Consider the following 14,443-nt stretch of genomic DNA (forward strand, 5'->3'; position numbering starts at 1 on the left):
GAAACTGGAGCCTGAGTTAAATGTAAAGGAATCCCACCTCCGATGTCACATCCTCCTGAGAGTTGCACATTGTTTGGAAGAGGATCATACTGCAGGAAGTAGCAGAAGCAGCGGATGTATATCCGGTACAAAGCTGCCAATACACTTAGTCACTACAGCTCTGGAGCCATTTTTATTCACTTTGGGTTGGATGGGAAAACCAGACAGACTTGGTGTCCATGAGAGATTTAGGTAACGTTTCAAAACAGTCAGTTTGACATTATACTGCCCCTAGCAGTAATTCTGTTGGATGCAGAAAATGTCAATTAAATGATGAGTAAATGACGCCATTATAACTTGTCAACCAGTTCAGCTATTTGACAAGAATGGTAATGTTGTTACCTTTGTTACAACATTAGTGTAGCTCTCTTCGTTTTGTCTTTAATGCAGCCGTTCATCGGACATGCATGGCTACATTAATGAAATAAGAGGGTTGATTTAATAGTTTACTTCCCTTGTTAGTTAGTTAATGCTAAAAAATAAACCCAATCCTCTTTCTTTTCTGTGCAGACGTTGTGCTCACTGTCGCTTGATAAAGAAATCTTTGTTGACACAATAGAAAGAGCAAAGGCAGGGAGCACTAGACAAGAGGCCAGCAGCAGGGATGATGATGATGATGATGATGATGATGATGCAGGGTCTTCTCAATTAAGGAGAGATTACAACTTCACTCTCATTCATGTTTAAAATATTTTTGTCAGTACTCAGTAGATAATCTGTCATACAGCAACAGTATCTTCATTCAGAGGCTTCTTCAGTTTTCAAGACTGACTGCTACTGGAGATCCTTCCTCCCCCATCCATAACAACCCATTGAAGATACTTAGATGATGTATTGATGACCATTTATTTTACCTTTGGGACAAATAAAGTATCTTTGAATTGAATTGAAGGTTCATCACAGTGTACAAAGCACACAACAAAGACACAGACAACTCATTTCAAGCAAATTCAGTTTATTTATGTAACAAAACCAGCTGATTGCATGAATTCTTCGACACAATCCCCCATCGTGGCAAGCACTGGGCAACAGAGGGGAGGAAAAACTCCCTTTTAACAGGAAGAAACCTCCAGCAGAACCAGGCTCAGGATGGGCGGCCATCTGCCTCGACCGGCTGGGGAGTGGAGGTGTAAACTAAGGTAGAGATGGAGGGAGGAAGAGGAGTGAGGAAGAGAAGGAGTGAGGAAGAGAGGAAAAGATGGAGGGAGGGAGGGAGGGAGGGAAAGAGGGAAGGAGTAAGAGAGGAATGGGTGGAGGGAGGAAGAGAGGAAAAGATGGAGGAAGGGAGAAATTAAGGGAAAGATGGAGGGAGGGAGGAGGGGAAGGAGGGAAAGATTAAGAGAGGAATGGGTGGAGGGAGGGAGGAATGGGTGGAGGGATGGAGAGAGGGAGGATGAGAAGGAGTGAGGAGGAGAGGAGTGGGTGGAGGGAGGGAGAGATGGAGGGAAAGATGGAGGGAGGGAGGGAGGAGGGGAAGGAGGGAAAAAGTAAGAGAGGAATGGGTGAAGGGAGGGAGGAAGAGAGGAGTGGGTGGAGGGAGGGAGAAATGAAGGGAAAGATGGAGGGAGGAGGGGAAGGAGGGAAGGAGTAAGAGAGGAAAGGGTGAAGGGATGGAGAGATGGAGGAAGAGAAGGAGTGAGAAAGAGAGGAGTGGGTGGAGGGAGGGAGAAATGAAGGGAGGAAGAGAGGAAAAGATGGAGGGAGGGAGAAATGAAGGGAACGATGGAGGGAGGGAGGAGGGGAAGGAGGGAAGGAGTAAGAGAGGAAAGGGTGCAGGGAGGGAGGAATGGGTGGAGGGATGAGAGAGGGAGGAAGAGAAGGAGTGAGGAAGAGAGGAGTGGGTGGAGGGAGGGAGAGATGGAGGGAAGGATGGAGGGAGGGAGGAGGGAAAGGAGGGAAAAAGGGAAAAAGAGAGGAATGGGTGAAGGGAGGGAGAGATGGAGGGAGGAAGAGAGGAGTGGGTGGAGGGAGGGAGGAATGGGTGGAGGGAGGGAGAAATGAAGGGAGGAAGAGAGGAAAAGATGGAGGGAGGGAGGAGGGGAAGGAGTAAGAGAGGAATGGGTGGAGGGATGGAGAGATGGAGGAAGAGAAGGAGTGGGTGGAGGGAGGAAAGGGTGGAGAGAGGGAGAAATGAAGGGAGGAAGAGAGGAAAAGATGGAGGGAGGGAGAAATGAAGGGAGGAAGAGAGGAAAAGATGGAGGGAGGGAGAAATGAAGGGAACGATGGAGGGTGAGAGGAGGGGAAGGAGGGAAGGAGTAAGAGAGGAATGGGTGGAGGGAGGGAGGAATGGGTGGAGGGATGGAGAGAGGGAGGAAGAGAAGGAGTGGGTGGAGGGAGGGAGAGATGGAGGGAAGGATGGAGGGAGGGAGGAGGGAAGGAGGGAAAAAGGGAAAAAGAGAGGAATGGGTGAAGGGAGGGAGAGATGGAGGGAGGAAGAGAGGAGTGGGTGGAGGGAGGGAGGGAGGAATGGGTGGAGGGAGGGAGAAATGAAGGGAGGAAGAGAGGAAAAGATGGAGGGAGGGAGGAGGGGAAGGAGTAAGAGAAAAATGGGTGGAGGGATGGAGAGATGGAGGAAGAGAAGGAGTGAGAAAGAGAGGAGTGGGTGGAGGGAGGAAGAGAGGAGTGGGTGGAGGGAGGAATGGGTGGAGGGAGGGAGAAATGAAGGGAGGAAGAGAGGAAAAGATGGAGGGAGGGAGAAATGAAGGGAACGATGGAGGGTGGGAGGAGGGGAAGGAGGGAAGGAGTAAGAGAGGAATGGGTGGAGGGAGGAATGGGTGGAGGGATGGAGAGAGGGAGGAAGAGAAGGAGTGAGGAAGAGAGGAGTGGGTGGAGGGAGGGAGAGATGGAGGGAAGGATGGAGGGAGGGAGGAGGGGAAGGAAGGAAGGAGTAAGAGAGGAATGGGTGGACGGAGGGAGGAATGGGTGGAGGGATGGAGAGAGGGAGGAAGAGAAGGAGTGGGTGGAGGGAGGGAGGAATGGGTGGAGGGATGGAGAGAGGGAGGAAGAGAAGGAGTGGGTGGAGGGAGGGAGGAATGGGTGGAGGGATGGAGAGAGGGAGGAAGAGAAGGAGTGGGTGGACGGAGGGAGGAATGGGTGGAGGGATGGAGAGAGGGAGGAAGAGAAGGAGTGGGTGGAGGGAGGGAGAGATGGAGGGAAGGATGGAGGGAGGGAGGAGGGGAAGGAGGGAAAAAGGGAAAAAGAGAGGAATGGGTGAAGGGAGGGAGAAATGAAGGGAGGAAGAGAGGAAAAGATGGAGGGAGGGAGAGATGGAGGGAGATGGATCTATCTATAGGTAGATCTATATAGATAGATAGATCTATATAGATAGGTAGATCTATATAGATAGGTATATCTATATAGATAGGTAGATCTACATAGATAGGTAGGTCTATATAGATAGGTAGATCTATATAGATAGGTAGGTATAGGTTAGTTTTCAGCTTGATAGTACACATGTAGGCGTTCTTACCTCCATACTTACCTATCCATAGCTCTGTCCTGTGTGCGGATCTGATTTGCACCTTAAAACACAAACACACAGTTAGTGAGAAATTATAAACTACAGAGAAAATTGAGGTGCGATTTCAGTGATAATCGCTGAATGCAGTGTCCTGTGATACTACTGCTAATTTATGGTGGGTGACAGTAGTCATTTGTTGTCAGAGTCTTCATCAGCTCTATTGGATCCATTATCTTCCCTTTGCAGTATGCATTGGAAGCCTGTGAATGAGAGGAGAGTTAGACATGATTTGGCTTATGTTTGTATAGTGAGAATAAAAGATGTAATGTTGAAAACATACCATGTCCTCTGCAAACAGGGATGCAGGAGACTCTTCAGGTGGGAAGGTCATGGCATAAATCGGGTAAGCCAGAACTGATTAATGAGCAGAGACAAAGCAGAAGACAGCCAGGTCAATGACATTTACTTTAAAACACAGAATCTCAAAATGTTTGTTAAATAAGGAAGTTACCAAAAACCACGAGGCATGTGACAAAGAACAAGCTAATGTTCCCGTATTTCTTTTTGGGGAACAGCTTACTTCCGACGGTCCTCCTTCTGTTTTCAAAGTGAAATTCTTCTTCTGCTATCATCCGTGCTTCAGTGTTCATGTTCAAGTCTGGGTGATGGATGGGTTCTGTGTCTGAATCTCTGTCCGAGTCTATGTTTGTGATGGTTTCTGTGTCTGAGTCCATGTCTAACACCGTGTATGTGACGGTTTCTGCGTCTGAGTCCGTGCCTAAGTCTGTGTGTGCGATGTTGTCGATCTCTATGTCAAAGTCTGTGTACGGGATGGTGTCTGCGTTCGTCTCCAAGTCAAACTCAGAGTAAACGATGGTTCCTGAGTCTGAGTCCGTGTCTAAGCTCAAGTTCATGTCTCTGTGAGGAACGATTTCTGCTTTCGGGTTGGCTAATCTAGGTTTCCTTCGCTTTCTGAAGATTCTGCATGAGTCAAATGAAAGAAAAAGAGAATAGTTACATTGAAGACAGCAGAGGACTGTGTTAGAAATATACGTAAAGCTGGACATATTGCAGCTTACTTGAATGAAGTCTCTCTGTAGGAGACGATCGGCAGTCCGTCTGAGTTGTAGTAACCCAGTGACTGTAGTCGAGTGCTTCTTCTCATCATGACTGTAATCAGAAAGCGAGACATGGAGAGAAAATCAGTGATTCGCTTAGACAGAGCACGTTTCTACACCATATTACTGGACTCTAGCATTGCACTGCTATTGGTGGCAGCAAGTTGCTCTGATACATTATTTCTAGTTTTATGAATTTTGTAGACTTTGGTTTATAGACACGTTGCTTTTAGAACAATTTTTCCTTTCGATGTTTGATGATGTTCAACTGGGTGTATTTTTACTGTTTATTTATTTATTTTTGCTTTTGGACAAATGGTGATAGTAGAGAATGTGGACTAGCAATATTTGTCAGTAACAGATTATGTCATCCATATGCTTGTGTGAAATATTGAAATTGTTGCTTTTAACAGCAGCAATTGAGAAACAATTGTTTGTCCACAAACAAAGATGTTGTTTGTTTGTCCACAAACAATTGTGGACAAACAAACAACATCTCTGTTTGTCCACAAACAGAGATGTTGTTTGTTTGTCCACATGATGAGCAAACAAACACGATGTGGGGTTCCTCAAGGGTCGATGTTTGGACCACTTTCATAGAATTTTACATGCTCCTCCTTGCTTGGCTTATTAGAGTATTACATCTCTTACTTCACCTGTGAAGATTAAACACTGCATCATTTTGGGTTAGATTAGATTTTTGCTTGTAAAATAAAAAGTAAAAAGAAAACCGTATAACATTTAAATCCACAATAAATTGTGGATTTATTGCTGATATCTTTTACATCCACTTTGTACGAGATGTTCATGGTTATTGGCATTTATTTATTCATAGATACCTACTTTTTTAAGGTTAAACCCATTAAAATAATATTATTTAAAGTTAGTTAGTTAGTCAGTCAGTCAGTCAGTCAGTCAGTCAGTCAGTTAGTTAGTTAGTTACTTACTTACTTACTTACTTACTTACTTACTTACTTACTTACTTACTCAGTCAGTCAGTCAGTCAGTCAGTTAGTTAGATAGTTAGTTACTTAGTTAGTTAGTTGGTTAGTTACTTACTTCATTACTTGGTCAGTCAGTCAGTTAGTCAGTTAGTTGGTTAGTTAGTTACTTAGTCAGTTAGTTAGTTAGTTAGTTACTTACTTACTTAGTCAGTCAGTCAGTTAGTTAGTTAGATAGTTAGTTACTTAGTTAGTTGGTTAGTTACTTACTTCATTACTTGGTCAGTCAGTCAGTCAGTCAGTTAGTTAGTTAGTTAGTTAGTTAGTTAGTTAGTTAGTTAGTTACTTGGTCAGTCAGTCAGTTAGTTAGCTAGTTAGCTAGTTAGTTAGTTAGTTAGTTAGTTAGTTAGTTAGTTAGTTAGTTACTTGGTCAGTCAGTCAGTTAGTTAGCTAGTTAGCTAGTTAGTTAGTTAGTTAGTTAGTTAGTTAGTTAGTTAGTCAGTCAGTCAGTCAGTTAGTTAGTTAGTTAGTTAGTTAGTTAGTTAGTTACTTCATTACTTGGTCAGTCAGTTAGTTAGTTAGTTAGTTAGTTAGTTAGTTAGTCAGTCAGTCAGTCAGTCAGTCAGTCAGTCAGTTAGTTAGTTAGCTAGTTAGCTAGTTAGTTACTTACTTAGTCAGTCAGTCAGTTAGTTAGTTAGTTAGTTAGTTAGTTAGTTTATTTATTTGTTTGTTTGTTTGTTTGTTTGTTTGTTTGTTTGTTTGTTTGTTTGTTTGTTTGTTTGTTTGTTTGTTTGTTTGTGTGTGTGTGTGTGTGACTTCACGAGGAAAAACACAGGTAGAAAAAAATATTGTTTTTCTGTTTTTACTAATTGCACTTTTTTTCCTTCACTTAATTTCTTTTCTGTTTTCTTATCCAATTATTCCATATTTTTCTGCAAACATCCTATTCAGTATCTTAATCATAATTCTGCAACTATTTCAGACCACACGTTACTTACTTTTTGTCGTAATCTCGACAGAAACTGTAGAGCAAATCCAAAGCTTGTCCAGCTTCTTCAAAGGATCGACTCCTTCTGGCTGCACAGAAGGAGCTTTGTTCCAGAAACTCACCTGTTGCGTCACGTTCTCAGTCGCGTCACGTAAAATTCAGATTTGACCCAAAGTTCCGCGCTCACGTGCGCGCAAACGCGACCGAGATATACCAGCTAGACAGCATCGTATTTTATTTATTTATTTATTTATTTATTTATTTATTTATTTATTTAGTTATTTAGTTAGTTAGTTAGTTATTTTTTTATTTTTTTATTTTATTTATGTATGCCGTAGGAATTCATTCCCTGTTCAACGAATCCATCTTTAAACTCTTACTAAAGTCATTTTGTACCTGCTTAGGAGCCAAAAGACAGCGAAGTTAGCTTCAGATTTTAAGCTTGATAAAGAACTGCCTTTCACTTATTTATAACGACAACAATAATATTAATAATAATAGCTTGTTATTATTGCTAAAAATACATTTGATAATGAGAAAACTGATATCAAATCTATTGTTTGTTATTTATTCATGTATTTATTTATTTATTTATTATGAAAGGATGACTAGCATTCTGTAATTTAAACCAATTATTCACTCCTTAAAGCTATTGTTTAAACATCTTAGGGTATACCTATTTTATTTTAGGTGTCACATTACAAACAAGGACTAAATGAATAATCAGCATTCGAGTTACAAATAAACGTAAATACACCGTTCTCGTTATTAATCACTTAAAGTAAAGTAATGACTATTACGAATGTATATTCCACCATAGGATCTTTGGAAAATATTCTTTCTTCAAGTTTTAACTACTTCAACGTTGTCCAGTAAATGTAGTTACTGTAAGCGGCCACTAGAGGTCAACAAATACCTGTGTTAGAATAAGAAGATAACAAGAAGGCCTCTTAGGAATTCATATTTTTCAGGATGAAGTTACCCTAATTAATAACGTTGTGTTGGCTCTTTGAGATCACTTATATTAAATGTTGAAGTTAAAAACACAAAGCTCCTTTTCCCTTGCTGGAAAACTTCTAGTTAGAAGACCTTCACTGCCAATTGTTTGGGATTAAAGGGATCTGCCGTAATTATCCCAAACCAACAGTTAATCTGCTACTGCTGAGCCGGGAATAGATAGCTTACAGGATGTTACTCATCTGCTCCAACACTTTGCCTGTGCTCCACCTTATGATACTGAGATGGTTCTCTTCTGAACAGCATTGAGGTGGAGAGAGGAAGGTGGAGGATCGGCATGTTCTTGGAAAGTTTCACTTTATTCTTATAACCCAAAGGTCATAGATCAGCAATGCGAAATCGGAAATGTGACAGTAAGACTGTCATGCAAGTTAGTGGGCAACATGTAGAAAAAGATTCGCAAATATTTAAACTTCACAACAAACACAGTTGTTTTGAAGATATAAAATAAGGAGTATACGGAGATCTGAGATTTTTTTGTTGCGTTAACAGACAAACTGATGATCCATTCTGTGAGTTATTCATTCCTCTCAGTCAGTGGAGGTACAATGGCTGCTGGGTGAGAGCCTCCTATTTCAGCTAAACACACACTGCCCAGTGAAGCCCGCTGATCTAGAAATAAAAGCTTTTTCTTATGCAGTAGAAGAATAAAAATGCTAATATGGTCAATGTCAGATGTTGAGAAAATATCTGAAAGATTTATCTGTAGAAATTTAAGTCATGAAGAAAAGAAGAAAAAAAACCTATGAAAGCCTGTTTGATTTTGCAGCACTCAATATTTGTATTTATGGCTGCAATATATACAATATAAGCTGAAGAAATTAAATGTTAAATGTTTCTGTCAGGTACAATAAGAAGCAATTAGTTTTTGTTAAGAAAAGACACAGAAATATCACCTCAGATGATTTTGCATCAGGTTTGCAGTGAGGTTTAAACCACCAACATTTAGTTCTTCCTGGTGGTTGAAGTTAGAGTGAACGCCTGGTGAAATATAAACTGTCTGAGGTTTTCAGGGCAAAAAAAACTGCAGCAGCTTATGAGTCTTGAAATTTTAAGGCAGCGATTTCCCTGTATGAAAAATGACCTGGGATACCGACACAGATACTCTCTTGATACCAATATGAAAGTGGCATATTGGTATCAATATCCAAGTCTTGATAAGTCTTGGACTTATCCAAGACTTGATAAGTGTCAAACTGAATTATTTGGACATTATGTTTGACAAAAAAAGAAAAAAAAATCCGTACTGAGGCTGTTTGCATATAAGAAAAAAAAGAAGAGTACATTTCAGCCCAATAATAATAATAATAATAATAATAATAATAATAATAATAATAATAATAATCTCAGAAATTCGCTTGTTAAAACACATAAATACTGAGAATAATCTCAGAAATTTTCTAGAAGAAACATTGAAATTTCTCAATTTCAAATGTCAAAATTTTTTTAGACTTTTGAGAAAAAGATTCATTTCAAAATTTGAGGGGTTTTTTCTCTAGACAATTTTTGAACTCCTTGTTTTTTCTGAAAGAGTATCCGATAGTCTCAATATTTCTGAGTTTTTGTTTTGTTTATTGCTGAAACTTCCTCTTGTTTTCTATCTACAACGACCTTACTACGCCGTCGTAGTAAACTGCTGCTGCTGCTGCTGCTGCTGCTGCTTCTTCTTCTTTCTCCAGTGTAATTCCTAACTCCTCCCACAGATCGTGTCACACGGATTAACAACTGCAGCTCAGCCGTGCACGCTCAGGTAGAGGAGCCACCTCAGGTTCTGGACAGTCCGGTGTTGTGAAGGCTGATGTGGGCCGCTGGTTCGCGGGAGAAGGCTGCTCAGTCATTTTCCTTTTCTGTCTGAAGCTTTTATCTGCGAAGAGATGTGAAGGTCCGTGGAAATAAATAGGGAATTTGTAAGTGTTCAACCCTGAGAAGGTGAAGAAGTCTGCAGAGAAGACAAGGTGAGTGAATGTTCGCTCTTTATTGGATTATCTTCATATAATCTCTCTTGGCCCGCAGCGGGATCATTGTTGACTTCTTGTAATAAACGTAGTTATGGTGGGATATTAAACGTACATGCAGACAGTTTCACTGTCAAAGCAGGACTTTTAATATACGGTCTCGTTCTGGAAATTTTTTTTTTTTATTGAATTTCTGAAAACGTTAATTGTTATTGTTGACATAAATAATCACAGACAATTCAGTCAAATGTTATATTTGCGCTACAGATGGATTAAAAAACAAACAGCTTGAATCGGTTTAATGTAATTAAATTGATTCAACTGCAAATAAAAGCTGCATCAAATAAAATTAACGAAAAGTAAATATTCTAATTCTTTAATCGTGTTCTGATCCATAAGTCAGCTGAGAAACGTTTAAAGAAAAAAAAGTAAATAAAGTCAAATGCTCAGCAGATAAATGTTCAACAATTTTTAAAAAAGAGAAAAGTTCACTTTTAAAATGTTGAGTAAATACCTTCCTCCTGCAAAACGTTGTTTATGAGGCTATTATGGTATAAATATTACTAAATGAATCTGTGGGATGAACCAGTACATCACTGGTCTATGCTTCTTGTAAACAATGCTCAATTACACATTTTGCACATTTTGTCCTTTTCTTTGAATATCCTACACAGTTGCACATTTTTGGGGAGGCATATTGTACTTAACTGTATTTCTAATAGTCTTTTTATGTTTTCAATTTATTTTATTTTTTTTATTTTCTAATTGTCTTTTTCTGTTTTTATTTATTTATTTTTATTTTTATTTTCTAATTGTCTTTTTCTGTTTTTATTTTTGTGTATATCAAGTTCCAGTCACTTTGCTCCACCTGAATTTTCCCCACCAACAGACAATAATTGACGTCTTACTCTGTTGCTCATTGCTGAGGGTTTTGCAGTCTTGTGTGGTTGTTTAGCAACAACAGGTCTATGAACGCCGAGGGCTTAAATCAGCAAAGCAAATACTAAAAAAAATAAGCAAACTTAATTAGAAGATATATCAACACTTCTCATATGTGCAGCATGACTAAAACTGTGCTGTTGCCTCGGTCACTCACTGTCCTGGCAGAAAGCTCTGCCGGAAGCGTCTCACCTCAACTTGAGCTCTTCTCGTGTCCTGCTTAGCTCGGCAGCTGCTAATCTCATTGCCTTTGTTTCCTGCTTGAACCCTCCCACGGTTTCCTCTGAGTGGGTATTGAGTGTTTGTCACCGATGGAAAGCGCTTTCAGGCCAGGTTCAGTGGGAGATTAAAGACGTTATCGGTGTAAGTATTTGTGACAGAGTGGAAACAGACAACAGTGTCTGAGATGATAATGGACAAACGCAATAAAGGCTTTGTGGAAGCTGAGTGGCTAAGATGAGGGATTATTGTATTGTTTGAGTCGAGATTCGGTTCAAGCCCCGATGATGAGAAAATAAGGAGGAAAAAACTATGACTTTTTGAGAGGGATTTTGACTAAAGCCAATGAAGATGTTTGCTTAGTAAAAAGGCAACTTTTCCACAAAAGCACAATTGAACGTCGGTATGTTTTATTGTCACTGTACACGATAAATCAATACAAAATAGAGCACAATTGTAAAGAAGAAACTAAAAAATGCTTCTTCTTTTTATGAAGATGTGTGTTTATTTGTATCTAGCGCCCTTCACCATGACACCCCTAAGTAAAATCCAAGGCTACTAATAGAAAGTATCTGAGGAGTGTCTCTGGTTAGGGTGGGTGATATGTCTGAAAAACATAACATGTTACAAGCGTTTCATATCAATAATTATTGATCTGTTTTTTTTGTTTGTTTTAAATATCTGAAATACTGCCAAACTGTTGACATGACCGTTTCTGTTTCCTCTCAAGCTGCTGTGCTCATTTTCTGTTTTCATTCCACGCTGTTGCTTTTTATTTGACACTCCCTGTTTGTTTTTTTCCTGAACTCTAGATTGGACATTCCCAAAATTTGATATATATATATATATTTTTACCTTTTATTTTACTGATTGGCATTTGGAGCTGTTCAGAATTTCATTGACTTCAATGAAAGCCTCAGAGCTGGAAGCAGGAGGACAAAACACAACCAAGCTTTGTCTGAAATTCTTGCAAAAAACGTACAATTGTTCCTACGGCTTGCTCAATAATACATGAGTATTACAGCTGTGCAACCACTCTACTTGTTTTCTCAGTTAAATTGGATTGCTTAATTTCAAGGTCTAGGTTCTGATGGAGCCCAACACCAAACTGGATTCTATTGACAACAATCACAAGTTTTAATAGAAAAAAAATAAATGTATTTATGTCATTAAGAAGTAAACAAGCAAAAAAAAAAACAAACAAACAACACCTTTAGTTACAAGGCCCCGTTTCCAGTTCAACAATAACAAAAAGTTTTTTAAAAATATTTTCACAAGTTAGAGTTTAGAACAATTTATTCAGAATCCAAGTTCTTCACAAAACGGTTATTTTCTCACTGTTAGAGATTCCACGGGAACATGAAATCATCCAGAACAAGTCTGACCTATAAAAAGGTTAAAAAAAAAAAAAAAACAACACCTTTAAACATCTATTTGATTGTAAAACAATTCGAAACAAATGTTAGGTTTGCCTTTAGCTAACGCCTCCATCTTGAGTTAAACTCAGAACAATAAATGTATCGGAGCTTTTGAGATTTGTTTCCATCTCACACAAAATCATTAAACTGAACCCTGGATCACAGCTACTGTACATACAACAATGATTTAGTGCTTTGATTATCTAAGGATTTTGATTTTGATAAATGGACCAAAATACAGACCATTTGTTGAATGTGTTAGGAGTTTTCAGCAGTCTCATGCTGTGTCATGGAGGAGCACAACAAGCTTATATTAGCTGCTATATTGTGTTGCTCTGGTTAGTTATCTGCTCAGGTTGCAACATGCAATACTGCAAACTCACTTTATTAGCAAAATACACATATTTGCTTCTGTTTTGCTGTGAATAAAACAAGCAACAATCCAAACAGCTCAAATGAGTAACGTAAGTGTAAGGGGTTTCTCAATGTAATTTTATTTTTAACTGCGTCAGTCTAAGCAATATTCAAGCATCTTCAGTGTTTAGCAAAGCACTTTTTTGCTGTTATGATCTGCTGCACATATGGTTTGTTGTCCTCAATTAGACTACACCCTCATTGAAATATTAATATGTATAATATTCATATTGCAAAGTGAATATTTTGAATGCAGCAGTGGTTCGCTATGGCACTGTGTGTCAGAAATGAACACTTTCATTGTTATCTTGTTGGATGAAGCCTGATCGCAACGTTCTTGCAACATTTAACTCTAATATTGTTTTGATTTTCTAATATTGTGTGCCTCTAAAGCATAGCCAGACTACAGCTTGGGTGACACTGTCTCCCAAATCTTTTTCTATACTAGACTGAATCCATCGTTTGCTCCACACACTGCGGGTTTACAATCCCAAAAGAAGACAAGCAAGGCTTAGATCGTGAAGAGACCACAATGTATTTGGTCACCATTGTGATTTTCTTTGCCTTTTGATCATACTTTGTTTTTTGTTTTTTTTTAAGTTTATGTTCCACACAAGTGGAAATGAAGCCGTCCACAGTCAGGCAGATTTAGCTTGGCCGTCCTCCATGTTGTAATTTTCCCCGTTAAGAGATAAGGACAAAGGAGCAGTTGGTTTTGTCGAAGCTTGTTGACCAGGAAACCGACCCTTATCTGTGAAGGAAATTACTATTTGTTCCAGGATCTCTTCAACAATATGTGTGAGGAAAATGCTGATTTCAGAGTAGATTAATGTCCTACATGAAAAACCTCCTTATAGCTGATTTGGTTGTTAAAAAGAGACGAAGCCGGGTTTATATGTGCTCTGGATCACTTGAATTGAGTTAACATACAGTAGTTTCCAAAACGCACAGAAGAAAAGGAGCAAACCTTTTACAGGCGTGTTTAATATATGTGATTATACATCTGCCTGTCTTTTTGTGTTTAATCATGTCGTTTTTCAGCCACACAGTGCAAGTATAATACCTAAATTTATGACCATCAAAGAAATATTCCTCACTTGTTGAAAAAGAGCGATTTAGCTTGGTCGAGTTATTTACTTCCGTCTGTCTTCTTTAAAACTAATACACAACACACTTCACGGCAATCAGAAAGAGCTCTAGTGTTGAATAACACTAAGATTACAGATAGAACTATGAATGTACATTTTGTCATGTAGACATTATTTAAGAAACAAGTAGAAAGGATCGGTGCTAGATATTGGACAGATTGCTTTCTCCTTTTCACTACCAACCCACTGATTTCTCTGTTTTAAAAGTGAAACAGTACCTGATCTTTAAGTCTGACTCAAAGGTGGTTAAACAGAAACCATATCATTATGGTAGACAAGAGTCACCTGTAAACAGCATGTTGCTCTGCGCTTACAAGTGTCGTCACACAGAACAAGGCCGAAGGCTGGCAACATATTGATGTTGTTGGGCCAAAAAAAGTGTGCGTACCTCATGACATAACATCAGGCAGAGGAAAGTGCAATTAGCTGCTGAAGGATGAGGATGTTTTTCCAAGGTCTGCAGTAACTTCCTCATGCCTTCTTCAGGGTTCCCAGTCGTGTGTGGGATGTTAACGGACTGGAGGCGCGTTGAGGCTGAAGGAGCATGGTGAAACACCAACCCTTACAGGTCTACGAGAAGCAGGTTCTTCTGTCTTTGGTCACCGGGATCTACGGTTGCCGCTGGAAACGCTACCAGCGTTCCCAAGACGAGAGCTCCAAGGTGAGAGAAGAACAGAGTATGGGAACCATAAAATGGCTATGATACAAAGAAAGTTGTGTCTGCATCTGTCAAGATCATCTTTTTATTGTATTTTTTTTTTTAGGGAAAAAGGCAGAAAAGTGTTTT

General features: G+C 39.5%; 2 protein-coding genes across 2 annotated transcripts in view; one reads left to right on the top strand and one right to left on the bottom strand.

The window, feature by feature from the left end:
- LOC102222706 (glycerophosphodiester phosphodiesterase domain-containing protein 5-like) overlaps window positions 1-14,443 on the top strand; it is a 43,239-nt gene that overhangs the window by 11,556 nt on the left and 17,240 nt on the right. The window contains exons 2-3 of the mRNA XM_005806706.2: window positions 9,267-9,518; window positions 14,143-14,317. Of these exons, the coding sequence (XP_005806763.1) occupies window positions 14,201-14,317 (117 nt within the window). The 5' untranslated portion in view covers window positions 9,267-9,518; window positions 14,143-14,200. The remainder of the gene's footprint in view (window positions 1-9,266; window positions 9,519-14,142; window positions 14,318-14,443) is intronic.
- LOC111610028 (serine-aspartate repeat-containing protein C-like) lies at window positions 3,373-6,629 on the bottom strand. Its single transcript, XM_023342016.1, has 5 exons — window positions 6,557-6,629; window positions 4,579-4,669; window positions 4,011-4,480; window positions 3,840-3,913; window positions 3,373-3,759 (listed from the first exon to the last, which is right to left on the bottom strand). Exons 2-5 carry the CDS (start codon window positions 4,665-4,667, stop codon window positions 3,670-3,672), a joined length of 723 nt encoding a protein of 240 aa, XP_023197784.1. The 5' UTR covers window positions 4,668-4,669; window positions 6,557-6,629; the 3' UTR covers window positions 3,373-3,669.

The sequence above is a fragment of the Xiphophorus maculatus genome, chromosome 11, assembly GCF_002775205.1.
Source record: "Xiphophorus maculatus strain JP 163 A chromosome 11, X_maculatus-5.0-male, whole genome shotgun sequence".
NCBI classification, from domain to species: Eukaryota; Metazoa; Chordata; class Actinopteri; order Cyprinodontiformes; family Poeciliidae; genus Xiphophorus; species Xiphophorus maculatus.